The following is a 26,814-nucleotide window of genomic DNA, read 5'->3' as shown; positions in this document are numbered from 1 at the left end:
CTTCCTTTGGGTTCCTAAAAGTAAAATTGTAAAGTTGGGTGGTGTACGTATATGACGTCATAGGTAATAAAGAAATCAAAGCAAATCACAGACTGAGAAATATGGGAACATTATAAATTTATTTAGATATATTTTCGTTTTTAACTTATGAGACATCTTTGGCAAACGGAAACAATCCATGCCATTCAATTATTCATTAGCAAGACATTTACATTTTTGTAGGCCGGGTATCTCCCATTTTAACTTTTCATTTCAAAATATTGCAATTTTGAATTTTGTCACTAAATACTTCATCCGATAACGATGATTACTGAAATTAATTATTACCTAAGGTATGTTACCAAACTGTATTAAGAGACTATCCATTCTATCTACCATGCGGGTTTTATTCATGGTTCCTACTTGGAATTATAGAGGGCGTAAACATAGAAAACCGTCAATCACTGCACCAGACACCAACCACATCAAAGGTTAGGAAGAGAAGAAGGTGGCAAGGATTGGTCACCAACAGAATTTTCGATATGTCTGCTTATTGTGGAGCAAAAGTCCATCTGACAACAAGTGACGGCTTGTATGCGGGAATAGTACACACTGTTGATCCAGTCCAGAAGAAGATATCGTTAAAGAAAGGTTAAAAAAACTAGACATTTTATTAAGATTATTAGGCTAGGCCAAAGGGGAGAGTGTTCAGTCTCCTCTGTCCCCCGAGCGAGTCCTGCCATCCCTGCCACGCTGGGAGACCTAAATGGTCATACGCATATAGACTAGGCCTAGGGCCTAGAGGCCCTTAGCCTAGGCCCTAGACAAATTTACCTTGATCAACTAAAGTAACTCTGTGTCTTTAAGGCTAGGTAAGGAGTTGTATAGCGACATTTTGTACGACTATATTAAATAGATAGGCCTACTCATACTGCTGAAGTGGGAAATTCCATCATTGCTCTCTCGAGTCTCAGCACTGTTGTTGATATTTGAACAAGTGTTTTGCTGAACCCGAAAATGCAAAACTGTCATCAGTGAAAACTACTTTTTTGGATCTGTTTCTCGTTGGAAGCTGATCGTTTATTTGAGCCTTTCAAACGAGCTATTCAAAATTTTATTTGAATTTTTGATGTATTTTCCTGTTTTTTGAATGATTTGTATTTTGAAACGTTTTATTCAAAGAATGAATATCATGCTCAATCGAGACCACAGAGACACATGTCAACCAATGACATTGATTTAAGCCAACATCTGTGCTAATAAGTTTTCAATACAGAACATGTAAACTCTGTTCTATTGCCAAATCTAACCCTGAACTGATGTCTATTGTTAGGACAGGATTACTGTAGTAGATGTTCACCCATGGGGCTGTACTGTACGTCTACAACACCTTTAACAACAAAGCAACCTGTTTCTTATTTAAATGATAGCACATCTGAAAATTAATAACAATCAAAATACATTGGTTCAAGAACAGTTTTTCAAATAGTATGTTTATCTTCAATTGATGTACTGTCCTCACAGCTTCCCATTCTCCACCCTGCCACCCTTGGCCCTACAGAAAGATATCTCCAGAATTTCCCCTTGCTTTGGTGTTGTTATAGCAGTTTTCTGAGTTTTGCATTTTCAAGTGATTGAAATTTTTTCATCATTTCTCTGCTTCATTATTTCTCAGCCTGTTACTGAAGACACCTGGTCAGTTGAAGTATGCAAATAAATCGACTGTGGCAAAAAGTCTGTTATAGAAAAAAATTATCATTAGATTTAACCAACAAATATTATTTTTCTTCTACAGTGGTGGTTTTAACCTGTGGCAAGGAACTTGTAGGAATACACAATTTCTTTTCAACAGATATAGTTGACTGTAAGTACAATATTACACTCTTTTTTTTAAACCCCTCAAAAAAGGCATAAATATTTATATTTGGAATGTGTATAGTATTTATATTAGTGTATTTTTGTTAGTGAGTAGTATACAAATTGACTGCTCGTGAGGGGAATGGTGAAATCTATTGCCCCGAGGTGATGTGGAGACCGTAGCCTATCTTCCCGAGGGGCCCAAGGGAATATAGGCTACGGTCTCCACATCACCGAGGGGCAATAGATTTCACTGTTCCCCGAATATAGAGCAGTCAAAATTTGTTTTATGTACCTTGTACATAGATTCTACTAGGCCTAAAAAAGTACTTCCTAGCTTGTTATATTAGAGGCCTAATACTCGACTAGCTAAAGATTGTGTCTAGCTCTTCTTTGCTTATTTCCTCAATTTCAACAGCACCCATCGTCTTGCAATAATATATTTGTCGAATATTGATAAGACATACTTAATTTGTCTTTTGGTGCTTTTGCTATCGGCTTCATCAAGAAGTAATGCTAGGTCTAGGCTAGTCTTCCTTCATCTCGAAATGACCAGCCTCCATATTTGTTTATCGTCTACTCGCTGATCCGTGATGCAGTCAGTGGATAATCTTGTCGTAGAGGTCGCAGTCCCCTTTACTGTCAGCAGCGCGATGTAGTGGGCCTAGAGTTTGCACATCGCGACAGGTAAAATAAGTACTATTTTAGACGGGAATACTGTAGTACTTTTTGAGAAGAATAGTACTTTCTATTGCCCTGCTTCTTAACCAATCAGATGCCTAGAATCTATGTATGAGGTATACAATATTTATTAGTGTATAGTTATTAAGTACTGTTATTATATTAGTTTTTCATGTCTTCTACTGTACAATCTTGTTTACGTATAAGCATTACTGTTGCTCTGCAAATCATGGATGATGGAACCAGTCATTGGTTCCATCATTCGTGATTTGCACAGCAATGGTGATGTTTGTAAACAAGATTGTTGAAGGCTTGAAAAACTTCACAAACAATTAAGAAAAGTTAAAGCTGACGTTAATTTTCTCAACAATTGTAAAATCTTCAGTGTATTTCCCAAGTTTGTTCTTATATTGTTGTTTGCTTATTTTTACTAATATTTTTATTGTTATTACTGTATACTGTATTGACTTGTTATATAGTTTGCCAACAACAAATTAATTTCTTTTACAGTACTTTACTTTTGCTTTTACAGTACAAGACCAATAAAAGTTCTGTATTCTGTATTCCATACTGAAATTATTATTTAGAATAGTTAAATACTTTACTTTATTTAAATGAGTATCAGCAATTAATTGATAATTAGTAGAATAAGAAAATATAATTTTTGCTTTTAAGAATTAAAAAAAAAATATTTTGTTCTAAACCTTGGCTCTAGTGGAAGTTGTTGACATCGAAGATAAAACTGTGAAAACAGCCTCGCCTCCAAAGCAGCCGGTTGTAAACAGAGAAATTACTGTACAAGAGGTACCAGTACACTTACCTGATAATGATGATGGATTTTCTTCGGATAACAACCAATATACAGGTATAGAGTGTTATTTGTGTTTTGTATTTATAAAAGTAATTTTTCGTTTTGCTGACATTAATTTGTGGCGAGTCCATTTAGTTTGATATAATATAATTAATATTAATTATAAATTTACTGTGAAAATTATGACATTATTAGTTGGATAACAGCAAGATGATGCTGAATGCTAGAATAGGTCTGATTATGGTAAAGGCCAATCAAAAAAATTGTTTAATTTTATCAGCCTATCTAGGCTGGAAAAGTGATGAAAGCTTTGTATTTTTTATAAACTGAAAAGCCAATCTTGAGATTGCAGACTTGCGTAGTTTAACTTCCATTTTCTAAGAAGTTTTAAGTTACTCTCTCTGTCTAGACTATCAAATTTTCTTTGACAAAAAATGGATATGCCCATATATAGTCATGATGTGCCCATATATAGTCATGATGTGCCTATATATAGTCATGAAGTGCCTATAGTCATGATGTGCCCATATATAGTCATGATGTGCCCATATATAGTCATGATGTGATGTCATTATGACCATATTTAGGCATGTCACATGTTTTGTCCTGAAAGAACTTGATAATCTGGACAGGGCTTTATATCAGAGCTTGTTATTGGTTCATTGCATATTAATTATAAAGTATTGACCAATCATAGATCTTTTTATAAATCAGAGCCTGTTTCCTCAAAACCAAGTAATGAAAGAGATGGGTACAAGGCTAATGACCTCTTTGTGCTGACAAGACTAGATGACAGTTATCATGAAGCAGTAAGTCAAAGGGGGCGTGCCAATCTGTATCCTGTGTACAATAAAAGCCCTAAAAAATGTGATGTGTTTGATTGATGTGATGTGATTGATTTTTATAAAATTTTTTTTTCACTCAAGGTGTGGACTGGCTCTTACTGTAACTTGCTTCCCCCCTAAGGTCTCTTCGTTGGCCTATGGTTTATAGTCCTTACCCGAGAAGACTTGTTCCAGCACCAGAACCATAGACGAGCGTGCCCCTGCCTACCTGGTAGGGTTAAATGCCAAAATGCGCTGATGTAGCTGACTACCATTTTATGGAACAATTTGTGTTCCATAGGCGTCTAATCCAATGACGGGGGGTAGTAATGTGAAACGCTTAGAGGCCTTGTTGCCATTAAGCGTTATATGAATATAACATATTATTATTATGAAACTGCTTGTTCATCCAATTTGCATTTTTCACTATGGTTTTCCATCTTAATGAGTATTCCACAATAAACAGAATTACAAATAATAACCATTTTTTGCTGATATTTACAAACACAGAAACTAGGGTGTGTAATAATGTTTATCATACACCTAACAATACCAAACAGTGGTACTTTAGGAAGGTTTACTGCTGACATATTTATGGTTTATTTGTATTTGACTGGTTTTGTAATTATAAGTTATAATTTTGGTGATTGTGATATTCCATAAGATATTATACAATGTTTAGCTATTTATTTGTTTTTAATTAATCCAAAGGTTAAGGACTTGCAAGGTCAAACTGAACTTGGTTTAGCAATGGAGGGCATTGACCTTGGAAGGAATGGAAAACTCTCACTAATTCAGGTAAATAATATATTATTATTATTATTAATATAAGCAGATATTAATGATGGTGATAATAATGTTAATGTATATAGGCAGTCTGCAATTTGCAGGTATTATATGAGAGTGGCTTTGATTTAGACTAAGCAGGTATATTATAATGATAAGTGTGGAATGGTATTGTTTCAAAGTAAGCAGGTATAGCATAGTTGATGACCAAGGAAATGTTATTCATTAGCAGTTCCTGAGTAAACATTTGTTTCGTTGTTTCAATTATTAATAAATCCAGAAGGCTCTTGATTGATATTAATATGCAGTGCATTAGATCAAACATATATATCATGTGAAGTATTATATTAAGTTACTTTTAAATTTTATAAAATGTAAATTAGGCTTGAAAAATATTTATGCCTCCAACCATTAAAACTACCTTGATAAAATGCCTCCTGTACCAAATGTTATCTGTATACTACAGTATATAACCCAATAGTTTATTTTACAATTTTTTTCCACCAAAATGCCTCCAGAACATTCATGATGTCTCTGACTGCCGGTTGCACAGTCACACACTTGTTCCAGCCCTGCTTGATATGCTGCAGTATACGGGGGTTTAGTAGGTCTACCAAGACCTACAGTAGTTTAGCTGCAGTATTCCCCTTGAGCAAAAACAACTACAAAACATTATCTGTTTTGTCTCTTCTTATAGTCATAACTTTTAAATGAACTTCTGTTGTCATTTATTTACCTATTTTTTTATTTATGTATTTACTTATTTATTTATTTATTTTTTATTTATTTGTTGTTCTTTTTTGTTTGATTTCCATTTTATGATTGTTTTTACTTTCATTTCCTTAAGGCATGCCCAGCACAAGATATTTTTCTTCTCGGGATCATGCCTTCTTCCATAGATTGTTTTCATCTTTTTTAACTTAAATCATATTACTGTGTATATTTTGTGTATTCTGTGGAAGTAAATAAATGCCTTTTCATTTGATTTGATAGTTTTCAACCAAAGAGAGATTATACATATTTGATATCAAGCTGTTAGGTAGAAAGGCATTCAACACAGGCATCGGTGATATCATTGAAGATAAATCAATTGTAAAGGTGAGTCCATAAAGTAATATTTCCACAAGACAATTCATATCATGTGACAAATAACTATGATATGACCATATTTGCGTGTAATATTACATCATAATGCCCATATATGACATCATCATGCCCATATATGGGCATATCACTCATATTTTTCACATAAAGTTTGCTAATGTGGACAGGGCTTAAAAGTAGGCTCCTGATGATAGGAGCATGTGTATGCTGCAGATACTAGCATTTTACATTTACTCTATAATTTGTTAAGTGAAAAAAAATTGTCCTGAGGACCGTTAGTTGAGTAATTAACATGTGTTTGTCGTTATCATAGGCGCAATATTGGCTCGGTTGGGGTTGTCTGGTGTTTATCACACTGTACTAGGCGTTCCTGTCAAATGAATTGAACTGAAATTAACCTTAATAGTAAATGCATTCCATTTTACAGAAAAATTCCTCTACCACAGCATAGAGTATATCTGTGGAAGCACAGTATACTAAAAAATACATTCAATTAAAGTTATATGTATTTAACTAAAAATTGCAGGGAGTGCTCCCAACTGATTTTTGAAAAATGTTTAATTAGTTCAACTTGGTATTTGTATTGTTTGTTGTTGATAAATGTATTTATAAAATGTATGTTATTTTTCGTTTTTGTTTTTTTTGTGTGTTTTATTATCTGCTCTTGGAGGTTCTGAATTAATTTGTATAGATATAGAATATAAAATGCTGAAATGAAAGTAAAAAATAAAATGTTTTTTTTTTTTTTGTAGGTAATCCATGATTGTCGTGCTCTGTCAGATCTTCTTTACCATCAGTATAGTCTGCGGTTAGCAAATGTATTTGATACGCAGGTACGTAAAACAAACCTATTATTTGTTCATATTAATATTGATATTCTATTCAATTCAAAACAAGTGATTAATAAAGACTGTTGTAAATGGTTTTAATCATTTTAGTACCATAGTTCCTTGTGTGTAGGCCCATCTCTGGTATAAGCCCATTGCATCCTTTGTGCCCAATTTTAGATACCAGTCTTTCCTCGTATAAAAGCCCAGGGTATGGTTTCAATAAGTAGCTTAGCTGTTATTACTCGGAAAAAAATTTAATTTTGGCCTTGAATTAGGCATGCAGTGCTGAAAAATAGCCTTTTTAAAATTGCTGCATGATCTAGATTTGTTTAAATTAAGCACAATGCATGTTATTATAATTGATATTCTATGGGAGGCAGGATTTGTCTCAATGTACGCTTTAGAAAATCTAATTTAAATTATTGATATCCGAGTGGTTCATGCTATACTTAATGGTGCTAATATGCAATGGCCCAGGTCTAGTATAAGCTTGAATCTTGCACTATTTTAGAAACTGCTTCTTTTAGGACATTGGCGGAATAACATCCCTACACCATGATTCATATTTGGTTTGGTTCCCTTGATTTTGTTGAGAACAATATATGTACCAATGAATTTCCGTATGGATGAGATAAAATTTATCATATTGTATCGTATCTTTTTGTGATGCTGGCATCACATGCCTAAATAAACATTGGAAAAAATTCTAATGGATATTCTTCTTAGGTGGCGGACGTCGTTGTATGGAAACGTGAGCATTCTGGCAATTTGCCAAATAAAGTGAAGTCGCTTCCAGTTTGCCTAATGGAGTATTTGGACAGTACTGAAGCTGAGCCTGTAAACTTTATGATGTCACAAGAAAAATATATCCAGGTAAAATTTTTTTCTAGATTCGCTATAGACGATATTTCTTTAGGAATGCTTAGTTGGAGTCCAAACCTCAGACCACTATACTATCTACTAAAATTTATAGCTTATATTTATATATAATAACCATCCTATGGTTACTGTAGCTTTGTGGTTAAGATGCTTGCCTTTCCTTTCACAGTCTTGGGTTCGAATCTTTCAAGAAATTTGTTCTCGGCACTAAATTAAATTTTTTTAAATGTTGTCTGTAAAAAGGTAAAAAGCTACTCTTTAGGGTATTGACATTAATTGGGAAAGTTTCCACCCTACTGGACTGACCATAGCTGAGGATACTTAAGTTAGCTGGATAAATGCAGTAGGGAAAAATAGGCAAAATATGGTAATAATGAATCAACATGTCTCCCTCCAATTAAAGACCACTTTTGTGACCAAGTTTTCATTGTCTTTAGCAGCTTTGGTCTCTAATTAGAATAATAAAGATAAAAGACATTTGTTAATTTGGGACCACAGAAAAATGGTCTTTAATTGGAGGTAGTGTTTAATTGGAGGAGTCTTTAATTAGAGGGAGACCTAGATATGTATTCTTTATTGTGAAACTCATATTAAAAATACAAATTAAAAAATTGACTTACTACAGTAATTGTGATGAACACCGAGAAAACAACCATACAATGATACAATACATTAATTAAAAATCCCATTATACAATTAATAAATTATTATTACAAATAATAAACAAATTGACTCAAGTGTTTTTTTTTTATTGCAGCAAGATCCGCAGCTTTGGGAAGAGCGCCCTCTAGATAAGAAGATGCTCAAGTTCGCTGACCTTAGAGTTCGAAATCTTCTGGAATTGCGAACTATGCAAACCAACTACATGATGAAGGACTTCAGAATGGGTGTATTGGAATATCTGAGCATCTGGAGGGACAAGACGAGCACAAGAGAAAAGAAACCGGTAATTGTACAAAATATTTTAGGATCAAATTTTTGACATATTTATATCCATTCAAAATTTTAGGTATAAATTAATTACAGTGAAAATTTCTATAGGATGTCTGCAATGATACAGTTAGCTTACAGTAATGCAACTTACAAATCATGGTTAAAGGTAGAAGGTAAAATAAAAACTGATAATTTAAACAGGATGTTTATTGCTGAGCTAAAATTAAAGTGCAAACTCTAGTCTAAATTAAAGAAAATGTAATAATGTGAATTGAAAAAAAAAACTAAAAATTGTTAAATGACAGTAAATTATTTGTAAAAAATGATGAAAAGATAGAAATGAAAAGGTGTAGAACTGAGATTAATTTTTTATGTAATATGTTGATATTTAAGAAAATGTTTATGATTTATTTTACATACCAAAAAGCAGAAAGTAAAGTAAAAAAATGTTAAATCAAACAGGATGTTCATTGTTGAACTAAAATTAAGGTCTAATCTAAAGGAAATGTAATGATGAGAGTTGAAAAAAAAAAAAACTAACTAAAAAGTGTTAAATGAAAATAAATTATTTGTAAAAATAAGATGAAAATATGTAGGAAAACAGAGATTAATTTATTATGTTCTTATATTGATTTTATGTAAATTTTTATGGTGAAATAATGAGAATAAACGTGGCTTTGCCAGAAAGAGAGAAAAAAAAATACTTACAGTAATGCAAGTAAATTAAACTATCAAAGAAATTTATGCACTTTTCTTTTCTATGAAGCTGTGAGATTAAGGTTATATCCAAGTGCAAGATAAGAAAATGCTTCTTGAAATGGACAAGAGATTGTTTCCTTTTTTCTGAGCATATCACACTGGTGGAGCGCTGTATTTAGGCTGCTGCTTCTCCCCATGGATCTAACTTTTAATTTTGTAATTTTCTCAGTTAGGTACAAATTGTACTTCTCTTTAAGGCTTTATACAAAAGTGGGTGAATAAACCTCATTTATTCATTAATAGATTAATAAATTAATTGAAATATTGTATTTAATACATTACAGGTTTCAGCGTACGAGAGTGTACCAAGGTCAGTGGGAAAACATGTTCAAGACGCTCCAGCGTACCTAGAAGAGCCAGATGAGGGCGACTGCTACTTTGATAGGGACAACATTAAGCAGCCTAATTATTGGAGTAGGGATGCTTGGAAGGAAGGCAGTCAATTTCATGATGACGACGACAAATATGCCTGGTATCGAGGTAAGCAAAAGTCCTTACATTATCACTGGGTGTTTCTTTCCCTCTTTGAAACACATATTTAGGCAAAGAACTGTAAGTGGTGTAGTGTATCCCTGAACAGTCTCCCGGGATAAACAATAAAAGAAAGAAAGAAAAAAAAGAAAGAACAGTGGCGTAACATCAACAGGCTCTCGCGTGCAAAACCCTGGGCCCCAAAGCACCCCCTCCTACTAACAACAAGGATTCTACTGCAGAGCTTTGACACTGTCCAGTAGAAAGACACCCAAAGCTAGCAATAAAACAATATAATCTCTGGTTTTTAAGTCAAAATTTTAACAGTAGTGAAATTGCTTATAATATAGTGTTTTCAGTCTTAATATCCATAATTGTTTTAATGTAGGGGGTGGGGTGGGGGTGGTGTATTCACTCAAACACTGTTCCTTCAGCCACTTTTGTGGGCTCCTAACATTTTCACACCCCAGACCCGTGAATTATCGTTATGCCACTGAGTTGGAACAGTCCATTATTGTTGATAATTATTCTTGTAATTATTAAATCATCACCTTTATTTTTATTTGTTTTTGTATATTTCATCATTTGCAGTGTCATTAAAATATCAATCAAGCAGAACTAGGGGAAAGTAAAACACAAGATTAACTTTCAAAATACTAACCATTATGAAAGATATTTTTTGATTATCTAATAAGTATTTGATCACTAAATATAGAATAACCACAAACAGCATTATACTTGATTACAAAAGTTGATGTATTTACAAAGCATTAGTACATTGATTATTGTTGATGGTTTTTTTTTTTTTTTATATGATTAAATGTAGTTTTTTTTTCTGTTGATAGAAATACAGTCACAACATATGGCTAGTAATGGTGTTTTAGCTGGTTCAGAGGAGGAAAGCGCAATAAATGATTATATGTATCATCAACACAAGAGTTTCCGAAAACCCTTTCACCAACGCCACACACAAAATAAGAAAACAAACATTATTAAAATGGATGCAAGAGACAGTACTGAGTCTGACCTAGCAGAAAATGCATTTAAACTGCAAAAGAAAGAGGAACCACATCCTATCCGACAGAACAATAAAGGATATACCAGTGGTGGTAACTTAAGAAGCTTTAACTTGACCAATGAAGAAAGTTCTTTCCAATCATCATCAAGCTTGCCCTCATCATCAGATGAGATACTGAATTCAACCAGTAATGAGAGTTCTCCATATAGAGGGCGGTTTGCAAAAACGTCATCACCATGCAGAAATTCTTCAAACAATGCTAAAAGTAATGTCCCTGCACCCTCGGTGAAAAGAATGAATTCGCAAATGCAAAAATTGACATTGAAAAATATTTCTCGAGAATTTGCAAAACCATCACAATCTCCTCCTCCTTTGAGTTCGGACTTAAATGAATGCCTAAATCCTGTTGAACCAACTTCATATGCCATGGCCGTTAGTGGACAATCATGTATGTCTGGAACAAAAAATGGACCAGAATCTCCCAATCCTTCAGGAAAAACTAGTCGTAAAGGAAGAGGGAGGGGAAAGACACTCAAGTCATATCGTGAACTTATTGGGCATTGCCAAAAGCGAGAGGTAACAAAACATAAATATATTTTATTTTAAATATTTTATTGTTTATATGTGACAAATAGTGGCATATTTAGGGGTGCGCACGCCCCTCCAAAAATTACCCACGCCCCCCACACTGTCATGTTTTCTTTGACAAAAAACTGTTGTATGCCCATATATAGTCATGAAGTGCCTATATATGGTCATGATGTGATGTCATCATGACCATATTTAGGCATGTTATATGTTTTATTCTGGACAGGACTTTAAAAATCCAAAGTGGGACACAGAAAAGTAATCAGGTACAACATTTTGATAGATGATGATAAGATGATAGAATAAGACAATGAATGCAGTCTTTGTGGTCAAAAGATCAAACTCGATAATTTCGGAACTGATCCTGGCGCCAAAATACTTTCGGGCCACTTGAGACATTTGGGAATGTATTATAACCCAAAAATTTTAATAATTTTCTTGACCGACAAGTCATGGTCAACAAGGGGACTAGCTATCCAATGGGCTCTAATTATATTGCCAACAAGATACTTGATTGCTTGATAAAGATAAATATTATAATTTGATCAACTACTTTTGGATGATTTCATCATGCAATCCTCAAGGAAAAGGCCTACAGGAGAAAAGAAGGGTATTTCCTACAGAATAAATTTAATAGTAAACAAACGCGTACCACACCCAACTTGTGTGGTCTTAAAAAATAAACATTTTTAATTTGTTTTCCAGGAATCAACAGTGCCGCTATTACGTGGAAATGCTGTGAGATGCGACTTTCCGTCCGATAATGTGGTTAAGAATGCACCAAGAGGAATCGCCATTGCTAAAGATACCCATATTTCAGGCTTAGCAAAATCATAGCCTGTCGTTGGTGTTTTAACAAACACTATCTTCACAGAGTATTTGCCCAGAAAATTGAAAATATGCAGATTGCATTATCTGTTACATCCGAGTCGGTTAAAATCATTTTAGGCCCATTAAATGGCCCTGAAATGTATTTATTCGGAACACAGCATCCAGGTCCTCCACGGGTTTCCAAGACAAATCAATCCAGCCGTCACACGAAAAAGTCTCCCAAAAATTCAGATTGTTTTCACTGTGTCAGAATATAATATGTTATGAAAGCTCAACTAAAACCAGATCCCAAACTGGATATGGTGGTGTATATTTTAATATATTACGATCTTAAAAAAAAAACTTTTTGAATTTTATGAGCATTCCTTGAAATTATACCATTTTTAAAACATTTTTTACATTAGAAATTTTTCTAGCTAATTTTAAACTTATGATTGCTTGCGAGCTTGTATTAACAGAAAAGAAATTATATTTTTAATGATCAGTTTATCTGTAATATAGTGACTCTTTAAGCAATATTAACCATTATAGAGTTTTGTGTTCTGGTCGGTAGTATAAGATGGGCACACATTGCGTACAATCAGATCGTTTTCAATGAAAGTCACTAGATGATAACTTGTTGTATACTTGTTTGTGGTTGAAGCAGTGGGTAACAGACTTAAAATGCTACACTTTTAATAGAATTGACAATCAATCATTCCATTGCTATGTTTTTATTTATTTTTTTTTAACAACTTTTACTTGAGAAATAGTTTCCCCCAGACTAGTTTTACAGCATACTATCCTGTGCACATGGTAGTGTAATATTACACTGTTTGAAAGCACTTATTGGATGCATGTAACATTGGTTATTAATGTATATTAATTTGTTAACTACTACTGTAATAATACTCTGAAATTAAATGATTGAAATAGTTTTATCCCGTTTACTGTACTGTTGTCAAGGTAAAGGTAGAATAACCCATAACTCATCGCGTCATTAAAACGCATTATTGGCAATGTTCACATCATTCCACAACCGGCGCTGAAATGAACCAGATGTGTATCACTGGACCTCCGTTTTAAGTCCTTATCCGAGCAAATTGGGTTATAATAACCGAACCCTGGATGAAAAGCGGCTCAAACCAGCGACAAGGTTGCAGTTAGCAGTGCCCCTGCCTTACCGCTCGGCTACTCGACATTATATCAATGCTTGTTCATCTGTCATCAATCGATTCATAGTGTCAGCATCAGGCTAACTGTACTGCACTAATACTTTTCAATATAATGTTGTTTTCTTTGAATATAGGTATGGAAACTTGAATAGATATCCAGCTTAGCAAGTCCAGTTTCCAATCCCTTGTGTTATGCTCTGTCCAGAATATCAACTGTATGCCCATATGTCGGTGTTCTCCCAAAGCCGTTCTAGCCATCAATTTTACCAGTAAAAATAACTGACCAACCATTAAAAATTGTGTGATGGTAGAAATTAAAAAAAAAAAACACTTATTAGCACTAGATTGCCTAGGCTGGCCTTCTTTCAATAATGAACATCATTCCACTGTTAAGTCTAAGCCTAGGCTATGATTATATGTACAGTACTGTTGTTTTTTTAAAGCCATTGAACTCCACTTAAAAGAAGTAATACCTCAGGATGCGTGCGCTTAGCTGGCTTATGAACAAATTTACCAGTAAAATTTGTTCAATTGGGAAAACACTTTATGTAGTTATGATGTGCCAATACGGTACTGCGTATGGTCATAATATGATGTCATCATTACCATATTTAGACATGTCAGTAAAATAAAATTTAATAGCCTGGACAGGGCATTAAATGTCTGAAATATTCGCCTTTTTATCAAGAACGCAATGAAAATACACTACATACATGTAATAGATCAAATTTTTATTGAAATACTGTATAGCAACTTAAAAGTGTATTAGTTACTTTAGTTGAAGTGGCCTTGGGTCATTAATTTTTACCCATAATCATCCTTCTATACAATAAACATCCTGTGATTAGTTGTGGTCTAACATAGCCTCATATAGAGAAATATAATAAGTATACCTTGTTTGTAAGCCATTTTTAAAGGTAAAAACTATTATCTAACTTTACAGTATCAAATATAATACAACTATGTCCACATTATCACATATTCTTTGATAAAAAAAAACTGTTGTATGCCCATATATAGTCATGATGTGATGTCAACATGGCCATATTTAGGCACGTCACATGTTTTTGTCAAATGAAATTTAATTGTCTGGACAGGGCTAAAGGCTCTATGTACACTATTAGGTTTTATGTCTTTGTGGGAATTGCCCAAATATGGTCATAATTTCATAAAGCCATATAATAGTGTTTTATGTAATGAACAAAAATAGATTAAACTCTCCAAATTTGCTGGTTTACAACCAGCAAAAAGGCATTCAAGAATATCAATATTTAATCGGTTTCATTGTTGAGGGGGAAACAATGTGTACTGCGCTGTTTCACCCCCATTCTTTGCTACATATTCAGCCAACTCATAAATATCTCTTTTGTGGCCAATGATAAGGTATCTAGATTCACCCTTTCCATACGAGATGCTTTTGAGGTTGTACTTTTGAGATGTGTTGTGTAATATCTTTCTCTGCTCACTCGTCAATTCTGAAGAAAATACCAAGTCATCTTCACGGCCTGACACAGCAAAATTCTTCACCATCTCCTTTAAGGCATTTGTGTCTGTTGAAGCAGCGGCAATGGCACCAAAACCATCACGACGTCGACCTCGTTCTTCAACTGATACCGGTTCCACAATACCTTGTCCTTTCTTACCTAAGCCGCCTTCCCCAGACCATCCCATTTTCTTCATGAGTTGCATCCCAATTCCAGAGGTAATCTTCTTTGAGTTTTGTGCGGCGCCTGTCTTGATAGACTCCATGTTGATGGCGTTACTCTGGGCAGTTTTATGTTCGTGAAACTTTGTCTGAAGAGTATAACAAGTTGTCTTTAATTGCTTCACTGCTTTTTCAGCAACTAATTTCTTAACATACTTTTTATCTGGATTAATAGCCTGTGCAATCACCTTTCCACCAAGCAATAATGTCCCCAAATACCCAAACTCATCATTATGTTTAACAAATGTCTCTGAAATTTCAAACATTATATCAATTTTATTTTTTGCCGCTGAACGTATAAGTGTGCTGAGTGGACACTCGATACTAGAACTTTCGACAAGAATAAAATTACCAAAAGGTTTGGTAATACTAGGACATGATTGCTTGTTAACCATTAAATTTGATGAGTTGGACATGTCATCTTGAATTTGTTCACACTCTGTTGTATTACTCTCTGTTGCAAGTTCACAATGTTCGATATTGTCACTAACGCAAGGCTCAGATGTATGTTTACAACCAGTTGCAAGTTCACAATGTTTGATATTGTCATTAATGCAAAGCTCTGATGTATGTTTACAACCATTTAAGCTGGTACAACTAACATCCTTTATGTAAAGTCCTGGGTGAAACAAAAGAGCCATAGCATTGTTGAGACAATTACGTTTAGCTGACATCTTGCTAGTGTTCTCAGCTGAGGATATTAACAAATCTCCCATGTACAACCTACATATCCAAAATCGTTTCGTTTCTTTCGCCTTTTTAATCCTTTTTTTCTCTGTGAAATCAATTTCAGGATTTACTCTAGCACGGTTAGCACAGTTATAAAATGTTTCAACAGCGTTTGAGTGTTGAACACTGGACTGAGGCGGTAGGTTACTAATTAAGCGTTTTAATGGTTCCGGTAGTTGCTTAGGAACAGTATCTTTTGAATTTCCAGAATCTGATTGGCCAGATGGGACATGATCTAGGGGGGCTGCTTGCTTTCTTATTTTACTGCATGAAGGTTGTAACAAAGTATCACACTCTTCAGCTGCTCTTTTCATACTTGAGGGGTATTGGGGTATGTTTGCTGTACTTTTTATTTGACAACTATCTTGTGATGCCTGAGGGTCAATTCCTTTTGCCAGATCTTGTACTTGTTCCATTAATTCGGGTGCATATCTAGAAGGTAAATTACAATATATATGTATATGAAATTTCATTGTAAACAAATTATGTTCAAAGAAGTATAAATGTGTCTACAGGTAGATATCAAGTTGGTCTCCAAAGTTAACTTTCTAAAATTATCTATGAAATAAAATCAATACTACAACTAATATAAATAATCACAACATAGAATCAGAGTAGTATTATCCAGAAATATAGCTTGCTTGATTGGTGTATAAACTGAAGGACAGTTTTGGCAGGCATTACTATCAAACAACTTGTATTATTTAATGTGCTTTATAAAATTAATCAAGAATTTCTGTTGTTATTCATTTCTGTAGTACACTACAGTTACTAATTTCACATAAAAAGTTGCTTACCATTGCATTTTATGGTATGGGTTGGGGGTTAATGCCTGCTGCTAGTTCGTTCACTTTATCCATCAATTCTGGATGATACCTACCACACGAAAATACACATAATTATCTCAAAGACAGGGGCTATCATTGGAATGTCATCTGTTTCAAATGTGGACCAGTTTGGCCACGATGTACTATATTTACAGTAATGTACATCCAGATAATTAGAAATTAAGTGTGTTTTGTTTGTCTTACTTTATACTTACTTTATAAATAAATACATGTAGGCGTATTACAGACAGTATCATATCAGTTACACATATACCAGTCAGTGGGAATGCAAGTTTGTTTTTTTTCTTTCTCAAAATTACACACAATTACACACAATTACACACATTTCTTGAAAGCCAAATGGCTACTACTGTACTTCCATTGCCAAATTCACATCATTTTAAATTAAAACATGTTGCTTTCCCAGTCTTTTTATATTTAAATTTAAGTCAATATGCATATTAAGTATATTTTAAACATTATTGTACACTGACAGTATTTAATTTAGGATGATAGTCATTCAATAAATACTGAAAAAATACAAAATGTGGTCCATACTGTTACAGTACATCAGGCCTAACTAGTCGGGAGCCGAAACGGTCCTACCTATAAATTAATGGTCGTTCCCCAACAAGACATTTTTAAGCCTAGCAAAAATTTGGTTGTTTCCACAAAATTTTACATTTTAATTAAAATAGAATATGCATACAGTACTCTTTATGTTGTCGTCAATGCTAGGATTATTTGCTTGAGTACTATGAATTCAGCAAACGCCTAGGCCTAGCCTAGCATTGAATTGATGTTTTTCTCTATACCCTAGCCTAGGCCCCTACAGACCATGCTAACCAGCCACTCACTACAGCGGGGTCCGCCGTGATGGGGTACAGTAGTCTGGTGACTTACTTGGCTCCATCGTATTCCATATTTGACCAGACCATGGACAGGCATACAATCTGTCGCTCTGGATAGTCAGCCCAATTCCTTAGAAGAAACTCTTTTCTAGCAAGCCAGTGTCCTGCAGGCTCATATTCTTTTTTATATTTTGTTTCTATATAAGCTGATAACTCGTCGGAATTCATTGTGCTTTTTTCAACTTCCTCAGCCGCTTTCGTCGCGTCGCAGGAGGTGATTCTGGAGTTCCTATTATAGAGACGCGACGCGATTCAAATGAACAGCGCCATCAAAAGTACAAAGCAGTAAGCAGCGCGGTAAGTTAGTAATTTTACATACCCACCCCACCCCCTCCCCATAGAAAACAATACGACAATACGGCTTATCTTATTTAAAATATAGGCCACACATGTGCAAGCATTATCACCATGGTTTTATTTATTACAAACATATTCGTTCACCATCAATACACATTGAGGCCCTTCTTTTAGGTAAAACGATCTATCTTAAATCATGGAGTTATAAAATTAATTATAACGCCATGCTTAAATGTTCTTTCTATTTGAGTTGGGACTATTATATGTTCAATTAACTTAGAAGGCAAATGAGGACAAGCACAAATACTCACCCCCAAAATTATGCGCGCAGGGCGCGTAAGATTTTTTTTTTTTTTTTTTGGAGAGTTTAGGGCTTTTGTTGGCGCCACACGTTTTTTTGAAACTGAATGTAAGCATTTTCATTATGGCTTTATTTTATTACAAACATATTCTTTCACCATCATTTACACATTGAGGCCCTTCTTGTAGGTAAAACGATCTACCTTTAATTTTCTTTCATAAATATTTGACTATTATATGCCAAAATAACCCTAAAAATTGTTGTGTTTTTAATTCTAATTTTGTCGAAATTTCTCAAAACTCTCTAAATGTGCAATTTTTATAGTAAATGGACCTACGTTAACAAGAAATGCGCGAAATTTGAGATTTTTAGGCACTTCAGAGGGTGAAAAGGGAATCTTCAAGGGGTGGGGAATTATCTTCCACCGATGGATATTTTCCCCTTGTCCCCCGGTGGTTACGCCAATGCGGAGACTATCTGGCAGCTTAGATCAAAGGAGCTATGGACACTTTTTGAAGTGGAGAAGGAGTTGCAGGGTGTTGTGATTCTAGTCATTATGATATCTTCCTTTTTATTTTTCTCTTCTCTTTTTCTTTTCCTTTTTCCTTTCCTTTTCTTTTCCCCTCCTTTCTCTTTCCCTCACTCTCCCCTCTTTCTTTTCTCTTATTACCCATCCCGGTACGACGGCTTGGTCAACCCGGTAAAAACCGTCAGGGGGATGGGGGGGGGGGCGTCTGCCCCCTTCCCCCGCTTGTTACGCCACAGACTTGGTATGATGGATGCACAGGTTTTTGCAAATTATGTAACTGTAAGTCTGTGGAAAATGAAATTAAAATTGCTCTATTTAAAAATAATTTACATAAATATTGGGAAAGTTTTTCCAATGGTTCACCAGATTTAAAATTCATTATTTGCTTGATGATCTTTTCTCAAATTCCACTCTAGGTTTAATTTTTGATACAGTATTAAAGAATATCTAAACGATGCATTGGAAAAACGAACACATGTTTTAAATGACCCTGCTAATAATGTTAATAGTTTATAAGTTTTTTTTTTCTTCTTATTTCTTTACATAATTTTATGAATAGACATTACTGTACTTTGATATGTATGTTTTTACATCCATTTCACATTGCATTTATGTGCTTGTTTTTATTTATTTATTTATTTATCTATTTTTATTTACTTTATTTTTTTTTAAATTATTATCCCCCTTTTTAAGATTTTAAACTTTAGAACAATATTATTTTAATTGCATTTGGATTTTTCATTACTATTATCTTTTTTTTTTAATGAATTTTATCTTTACTTGTAACTTTCTTTTGTTCTGTTGTATGGTCGAACCTCTCCTGCGTGAGAGTGTTACTCTGCTTCGAAAGAGAGAGCCAATGAAATATATATGGACGACACTACTGCAGGTTCATGAATGATTAAGTAGCAATATGGGCCTATAAATTGAATATTCATTTAACCAGGAGTGGAGCCCTATGTTGCAGGAGTCTATATATTAATCCTTAGATGGGCACCGCTACTGAATGATGGGCACCTCTACAGCAGGTGTTGTTATATTTTATATATTAATCCTTAGATGGGCACCGCTACTGCATTATGGGCACCGCTACTGCAGTGTTGTTATATTTTATATAGGCCTATTGATCCTTAAATTTATTTATATATAATTTTTATTCATTCTTTATACTGTAGGCACCTTCAGAACTATTACACTGATTTTGAAAGTGGTACAGTTTAAACATCTAAGTGCCCATCTAAGGATTATTATATAAAATATAACAACACCTGCAGTAGCGGAGCCCATCATTCAGTAGCGCTGCCCATCTAAGGATTAATGGTGTATAAAATATAAAAACACCTGCAGTAACGGTGCTCATAATGCAGTAGCGGTGCCCATCTAAGGATTAATGGTGTATAAAATATAAAAACACCTGCAGTAACGGTGCCCATAATGCAGTAGCGGTGCCCATCTAAGGTATAATATTTATATTTTATATATTAATCCTTAGATGGGCACCGCTACTGCATTATGGGCACTGCTACTGCAGTGTTGTTATATTTTATATAGGCCTATTGATCCTTAAATTTATTTATATATAATTTTTATTCATTCTTTATACTGTAGGCACCTTCAGAACTATTACACTGATTTTGAAAGTGGTACAGTTTAAACATCTAAGTGCCCATCTAAGGATTACTATATAAAATATAACAACACCTGCAGTAGCGGAGCCCATCATTCAGTAGCGCTGCCCATCTAAGGATTAATGGTGTATAAAATATAAAAACACCTGCAGTAACGGTGCCCATAATGCAGTAGCGGTGCCCATCTAAGGATTAATATATAAAATATAACAACACCTGCTGTAGAGGTGCCCATCATTCAGTAGCGGTGCCCATCTAAGGATTAATATATAGACTCCTGCAGCATAGGGCTCCACTCCTGGTTAAATTAATATTCAATTTATAGGCCCTATTGCTACTTAATCATTCATGAACCTGCAGTAGCGGTGCCCATAATGAAATAGCGGTGCCCATCTAAGGATTAATGTATAAAATATAGCATCACCCTGCAGTAGTAGTGACCGTAATGCAGTAGCGATGCCCATCTAAGGATTAATATATAAAATATAACAACACCTGCAGTATCGGTGCCCATAATGCAGTAGCGGTGCCCATCTAAGGTATAATATATACAATATAACAACACCTGCAGTAGTGGTGCCCATACTGCAATAGCGGTGCATCCAACAAGTCACCCCGATATTTCTAATTTATTTATAAACTAATACCGTAGTTTATTTACTAAAAAGTGACTAAACAACAACGGAAAATAAGGGCATATACATAGATATCTATTTATTCATCCATAATTGGAAATTATTCTTTTTCCACTCTCAAAGAAGAAAGAAATTTACATGATTTAGGCCTATCGGGAAAAAGAGTAACTATCTATTGCATGTCTATTGTTAAAGAGGCATATTCCAGAATTGCGAAATTGAGAATTTAGAAGCATTCCAATGCGAAATGCGTTGCGATCTCTGTTTATTCGTAACTGCTTATTGTAGTTTAATGATTAGTTTTGTCTTAAGTTCTGTAAATCAAACCTGATTAACAATTTAGCTAGCAGCAAAAAATTAATTAAATAGGCCTGTCAGATAAATGTCTTATAAGCATATTTATAATAAGTGTATAAAGTTTTAATTAAGATAATGTATACCTAAATGAAACAAATTCAAAATTTAAAAAAATAAATAAATGTGTTTTAATTTAAACAACAGCAGTAACAGTAGGCCTATTATAACATTGCTATATATATATATTCATGTTCTTAATGCCGTTAATGTTCTCAAAATCATTTTCTGTATATACATTCTATAATTTTTCTATCTAAATTATTTTATTTAATTTAATAATGTGTAATATTATTTATATAATGACTTTAACACGATCTGTGGATCATAAAACTTTGATTTAAATAGGCCGATAACAATCGCATAAAAATACCCATTTATGAAATGAAATGCAGCATAAAATGGTCCTATACCGTTAATGTTCTCAAAATATTGGTGTATTTATATAGTTTAATATCATTTCCTGCATTGTATGTGATCGTTTACAAAGGGTGACTATTGAAGGTCAAACACCTGAGTGGCTCCCAGTTTTATCTGGAGTCCCATAGGGGTCTATCTTAGAGCCTTTATTTTTTATTATGTTTATTAATGATTTTTCCTTTGTTCCGTTTCATTCAAAATTTCTACTATTTGCTGACGATATTAAATTATTTAAGTCTGTTTATTCTATTAATGATATGTTGTTTTTACAGGAAGATCTAGATGCTCTTATTAATTGGTGTAATCAGTGGTCTATGTCTGCCAATGCCTCCAAATGTAAAACTACGTCTATTACTCTAAAGAAGAAACCCTGTCTCTTATACACATCTAGATGTGTATAAGAGACAGTTATTTTTATCATTATGAATATAGTACTGTTTAAATTCTTAAAGTACGAGTGCAATTTCCGACACTTTGAGGTCCATCTCAAAATTGGTGTAGATTCTCACGCACCCTCTTACTGCCAATTCCTGCATCCACCCCAGAATACATCAAGTAAGAGATTAACTTATTTTTGCAAAACTCAGTCTCAGGATTAAAAAATCGTCTAAAAACCAGCTAACTTGATGGCTCTGACGCAAATCAACTTGGAGGCTTTATGATTAATTATCCAAATTTAAATAATTAATTATTTTAGCATAATTTTAATTCAAAATAGCAACTTACTGGACAGCTTTATGCATAGGTTGGTTCACTGCTTCCGTGCCATAGATGAAAGCCGGTCTAAGATAAAAAAACAAGTACGCAAGCAACGGTCCTGTATACTCACACAAGAACACCTGAATAAGTATAACAAATGCACACAATTACTATTTATTTTATTATTACAGTATATATTTACTTTATTTCAATTTATTATTAAGGCACATTGTCAGTGGCAAAAATTTACAACTGTTTTGAAAACTCATAGGTGACAATCAAACACCTACACATTGTGCGACGACACGACGCTAGAACGGAATCACTCATGCATGACCGTCCTACCTGGCGTCTAAAACTCAATACTAACTACACTACCCTGCCAGGACACATACCCAGGTTACTCCAAACACAAAATCCTACTTGTCTATCAGTTTTCATGGAAACCTAGGCAAAACTTCTTTAGTTGTATTTTGAGTATGGTATGTAAGTAATTCAAACAAAACTACAATGCTAGACAGCAACTGCAATTATACTATAGATGAAAATCCACTAGAGCTACAGCCTAAGTTAGAGTACTTAACAACGGATCCGTCTGCAGATATTGGGATTCCTTCCAGTGGATGCTTAGTTCATTTTGTCATTCTGATCGGATTTTCTCTACTGTTCCGTTTCAATTTTAAATAGTTTTGCATTATGTGGCCGTTTGCTGTTTTATGGGTTTTTCCCATTTGCCTTTTAAAATTTACAAATCAAGATAGGATGTCGGGAAAATCTGAAGTCTTCCGAAATGCTATATAAATAAATAGATAAATTATAATCTCAGATAGGAACATAAGATGTAATGATAACTTGTATGTATATTGACGATGTCTAGTGTCCAAGCCTTTTATAATTATAAATAACGTAAAGAATTTACTATTTGATACGTTGTAAACATAAACTCTAGAGTATAGTAGAAGTCATGAAAATGTTTATGAAAAAGAATTAGAAGCAATTAAGGTCTTTATTTACAATTTTCATGGGAAAACACATAAATGATACAGGATAAATGTATATACATTTAATATTTTTTTCTCTATTTTATTTTATTTTTTCCAATTATCGCGGGCCCCTGCTGTGCCCGGGCCCCGGGAAACTTGCCCCGGTTACCATGGCATCGGCGCCACTGTTGGGGAGCGTACTCACCCACTCATATTAAAATAACGCTTTATTAACGTGTAAACTTTACATAATGTATTAAATCAATCTAACAATCAATTTTATTTTCTGAATTTGTATTCCTATACATCATTAAAATATGAATGTCATAAAGTTTCTAATGAGATTTATACTTAATTAGGCCTAATTTAACACAGATGCCAAAATGAAACTAGTTTGAATGTATTTCTCACTAGTCCAATCTCTTTTATTTCAGTGTCTCAGGTCAAATCTACCAATCCATCCAAGTGCGAAGTCGATGTACAATTATTGTCAGCGGAACATGATGTGTATTAAATTGCCGGAACACAAGATGCTATCAATAGCCGGATATGGTCTTAATTCTACAAATACTCGCGCTCGGGTATCTATTAGGATTTATATCACTGGATCGCCGGAATTGAATCAAATTTGCCAATTACAACGAACAATTAATTTTCGAACGATATTGCATAGGTTTACTTCAATATAATTAGACCTATAGCATTATATATATTATATTATATTATTTAAAACTAGAATCTAGTTATATTAGTTTATATAGTTCTTGTGTAACATTTCCGAGTATGTGAGAAATAAAGGTAAACTGTAGTGTAATTTATAATACATCATTGTGTGTACTTCCTTTGTCATAATCGCATTAATAATATTATCAATTGAGAGAATAGCGAGATGATTAGACACATATGCTGCATCCAAGCTTTCTGATGTAGACGCATAGATGGAACATGTTAATAGAATGTAGCTAAATATAATCCCAACTATAACCATTTTGCAGATTTCAGGAACTGAAAATAGTGCCAAAAGTGAGATGTTACAATGAATCAAATCACGCCAGGTTCCGGAGAAAAAAAAATGATAAAAAATTCTCTAAAATTGTTTTGAGTCCTTTTCATACAATGACATTAAACAGGAATTTTGACTCAGAAACAAGAAAATAAAAATCAAACTCAAATTTGGCATTTAAAAATGTTTAATTGAAACGCATTGTCAACTACACGTCATGCACGTACGAAAATCAACTTAAAACAAAGCGCAAAAAATGAAAAAGAATGGGATGCTCTGAACAGACTGGAGACTGTGCTCTAAAATTGTTTTGAGTCACTTTCATACAATGGCATTAAATAGGTTTACTTCAATATAATTAGGCCTATAGCATTATATATATTATATTATATTATTTAAAACTAGAATCTAGTTATATTAGTTTATATAGTTCTTGTGTAACATTTCCGAGTATGTGAGAAATAAAGGTAAACTGTAGTGTAATTTATAATACATCATTGTGTGTACTTCCTTTGTCATAATCGCATTAATAATATTATCAATTGAGAGAATAGCGAGATGATTAGACACATATGCTGCATCCAAGCTTTCTGATGTAGACGCATAGATGGAACATGTTAATAGAATGTAGCTAAATATAATCCCAACTATAACCATTTTGCAGATTTCAGGACCTGAAAATAGTGCCAAAAGTGAGATGTTACAATGAATCAAATCAAGCCAGGTTCCGGAGAAAAAAAAATGATAAAAAATTCTCTAAAATTGTTTTGAGTCCTTTTAAAACAAAAGCGCAAAAAATGAAAAAGAATGGGATGCTCTGAACAGACTGGAGACTGTGCTCTAAAATTGTTTTGAGTCACTTTCATACAATGGCATTAAACAGGAATATCAGAGTGAAAATGTAAACAACAGTTCCCACACTAACACTAACATTATTCCCACACTTAACTCCGTTTTGATAAAGAATAACTCCATTTTATTTGTTAGTTCCAGCATGTTCAACATGAACATCCAGAAGGTGAGTGTTTACGTCGTGGAGACCGCTACGAGTGAATACCATGTTGCAAGTGAGTGTGTTCTGTTCTTTAGTATTCAAGTTTTCGCTCCTCGTACGCTGGTCACTTAAATGCACGATGGAACTACTTGCTCGGCCCCAGCCAACTGAACGGAGGGAGGAAGCAGTGCGACCCCTAAGCCCTGTCGTGATGATGCACTGAACCTAGCATACCATCCCGAGTGCCTGTCAGTTGACCGAGACTCCCTGTGCATCTCCCCTGCAGTCTGTTAATCGCCTAGTCCTGTCAAGTATCACCGCCAAGCGATCATCAATGATGCCGCAAGGCTAAGTACTCAACCTCGCCAAGGTTCGGGCCTTCGCCAAGGCCCGAGCCCAGACTCAGCGTAGGGTTACCGGCGTATTACCGACAAGAAGCCTCGTCGACCCCGGAACCCGTCAGGGAGAGAGTCAGGTGATTAACACTTGCATGTGATTAGAATATAGTTGGTTTAACTGTACGTATTGTATTGGTGTTATTACCTGCAGAAGCCATCAACGAGGATACATTAGGCCTATTTATTGTATTATTGTACAGCGAAATTTCTTTTTTTTTTTTTGCCTTATTTTTTAAAAATAATTTTTAGTAATTTTAATGAACATTTTGTGTTATCTTAAAGTACTTAATATTTCATATAAAAACAAAGGCTACTAAAATCGTGTTAAAATATATTTTAAAATATGCAAATGAGTAATATGAAACAATTGGAAATGCGTAGAGGGCGTTTTTATCAAAACTTCCAGCCAAATGAAGAGCGAGACTTTTAAATAATAACTCCATGAATACCAAGTTCACCAGGACGGAACCCAAATCTTTTTACATGCTGGAGCTGATTCGAGACTATTGGACCAGGTAAACAATTTGCCTATGTAGCCTTTCTTATTTTATCGTGTATGTATGTAAGTATATGTACTGTCTCTTATACACATCTAGATGTGTATAAGTATATATATCCTCTCCATAACCGTTGCTTTACGTCATATTTTTAAATATAATTAGGCATTATATTATATATTATATTATATAAAACTAAGAATCTTTTTATTGTATTTATATTACGTTTATATAATTCTGATGTAACATTTCCGAGTATGTAAGAAATAAAAGTAAATTGTAGTGTTGTTTATAATACATTGTGTGTACTTCCTTTGTCGTAAATGCATCACTTTTGGTTTAAGCTTATAAGCTTATTATAATAAGGATATTTTAGCTATTTAATTTATTACAGTAATC

At 34.0% G+C, this 26,814-nt stretch overlaps 2 protein-coding genes across 3 annotated transcripts; one reads left to right on the top strand and one right to left on the bottom strand.

The window, feature by feature from the left end:
* The first annotated feature begins 439 nt into the window (after positions 1-439).
* LOC117112439 lies at positions 440-13,271 on the top strand. Its single transcript, XM_033255521.1, has 12 exons — positions 440-630; positions 1,775-1,843; positions 3,233-3,382; positions 4,043-4,137; positions 4,864-4,950; positions 5,932-6,036; positions 6,795-6,875; positions 7,599-7,745; positions 8,509-8,697; positions 9,728-9,923; positions 10,760-11,508; positions 12,226-13,271. Exons 1-12 carry the CDS (start codon positions 522-524, stop codon positions 12,355-12,357), a joined length of 2,109 nt encoding a protein of 702 aa, XP_033111412.1. The 5' UTR covers positions 440-521; the 3' UTR covers positions 12,358-13,271.
* A 556-nt stretch (positions 13,272-13,827) lies between these two features.
* Positions 13,828-17,909, bottom strand: LOC117112440. Of its 2 annotated transcripts, XM_033255523.1 has the most exons (3): positions 17,670-17,732; positions 16,737-16,815; positions 13,828-16,371 (listed from the first exon to the last, which is right to left on the bottom strand). In XM_033255523.1, exon 3 carries the CDS (start codon positions 16,353-16,355, stop codon positions 14,787-14,789), a length of 1,569 nt encoding a protein of 522 aa, XP_033111414.1. In that variant the 5' UTR covers positions 16,356-16,371; positions 16,737-16,815; positions 17,670-17,732; the 3' UTR covers positions 13,828-14,786. The 2 variants fall into 2 exon arrangements, with proteins under 2 accessions (XP_033111414.1, XP_033111413.1); XM_033255522.1 differs by lacking the exon at positions 16,737-16,815 and having other exon boundaries at positions 17,670-17,909.
* Positions 17,910-26,814: the final 8,905 nt, after the last annotated feature.

Source organism: Anneissia japonica, unplaced genomic scaffold, assembly GCF_011630105.1.
Source record: "Anneissia japonica isolate Jap-2015-1 unplaced genomic scaffold, ASM1163010v1 scaffold288307_len268549_cov174, whole genome shotgun sequence".
Taxonomy (NCBI): Eukaryota; Metazoa; Echinodermata; class Crinoidea; order Comatulida; family Comatulidae; genus Anneissia; species Anneissia japonica.
This window is presented reverse-complemented; position numbering and strand designations above follow the sequence as displayed.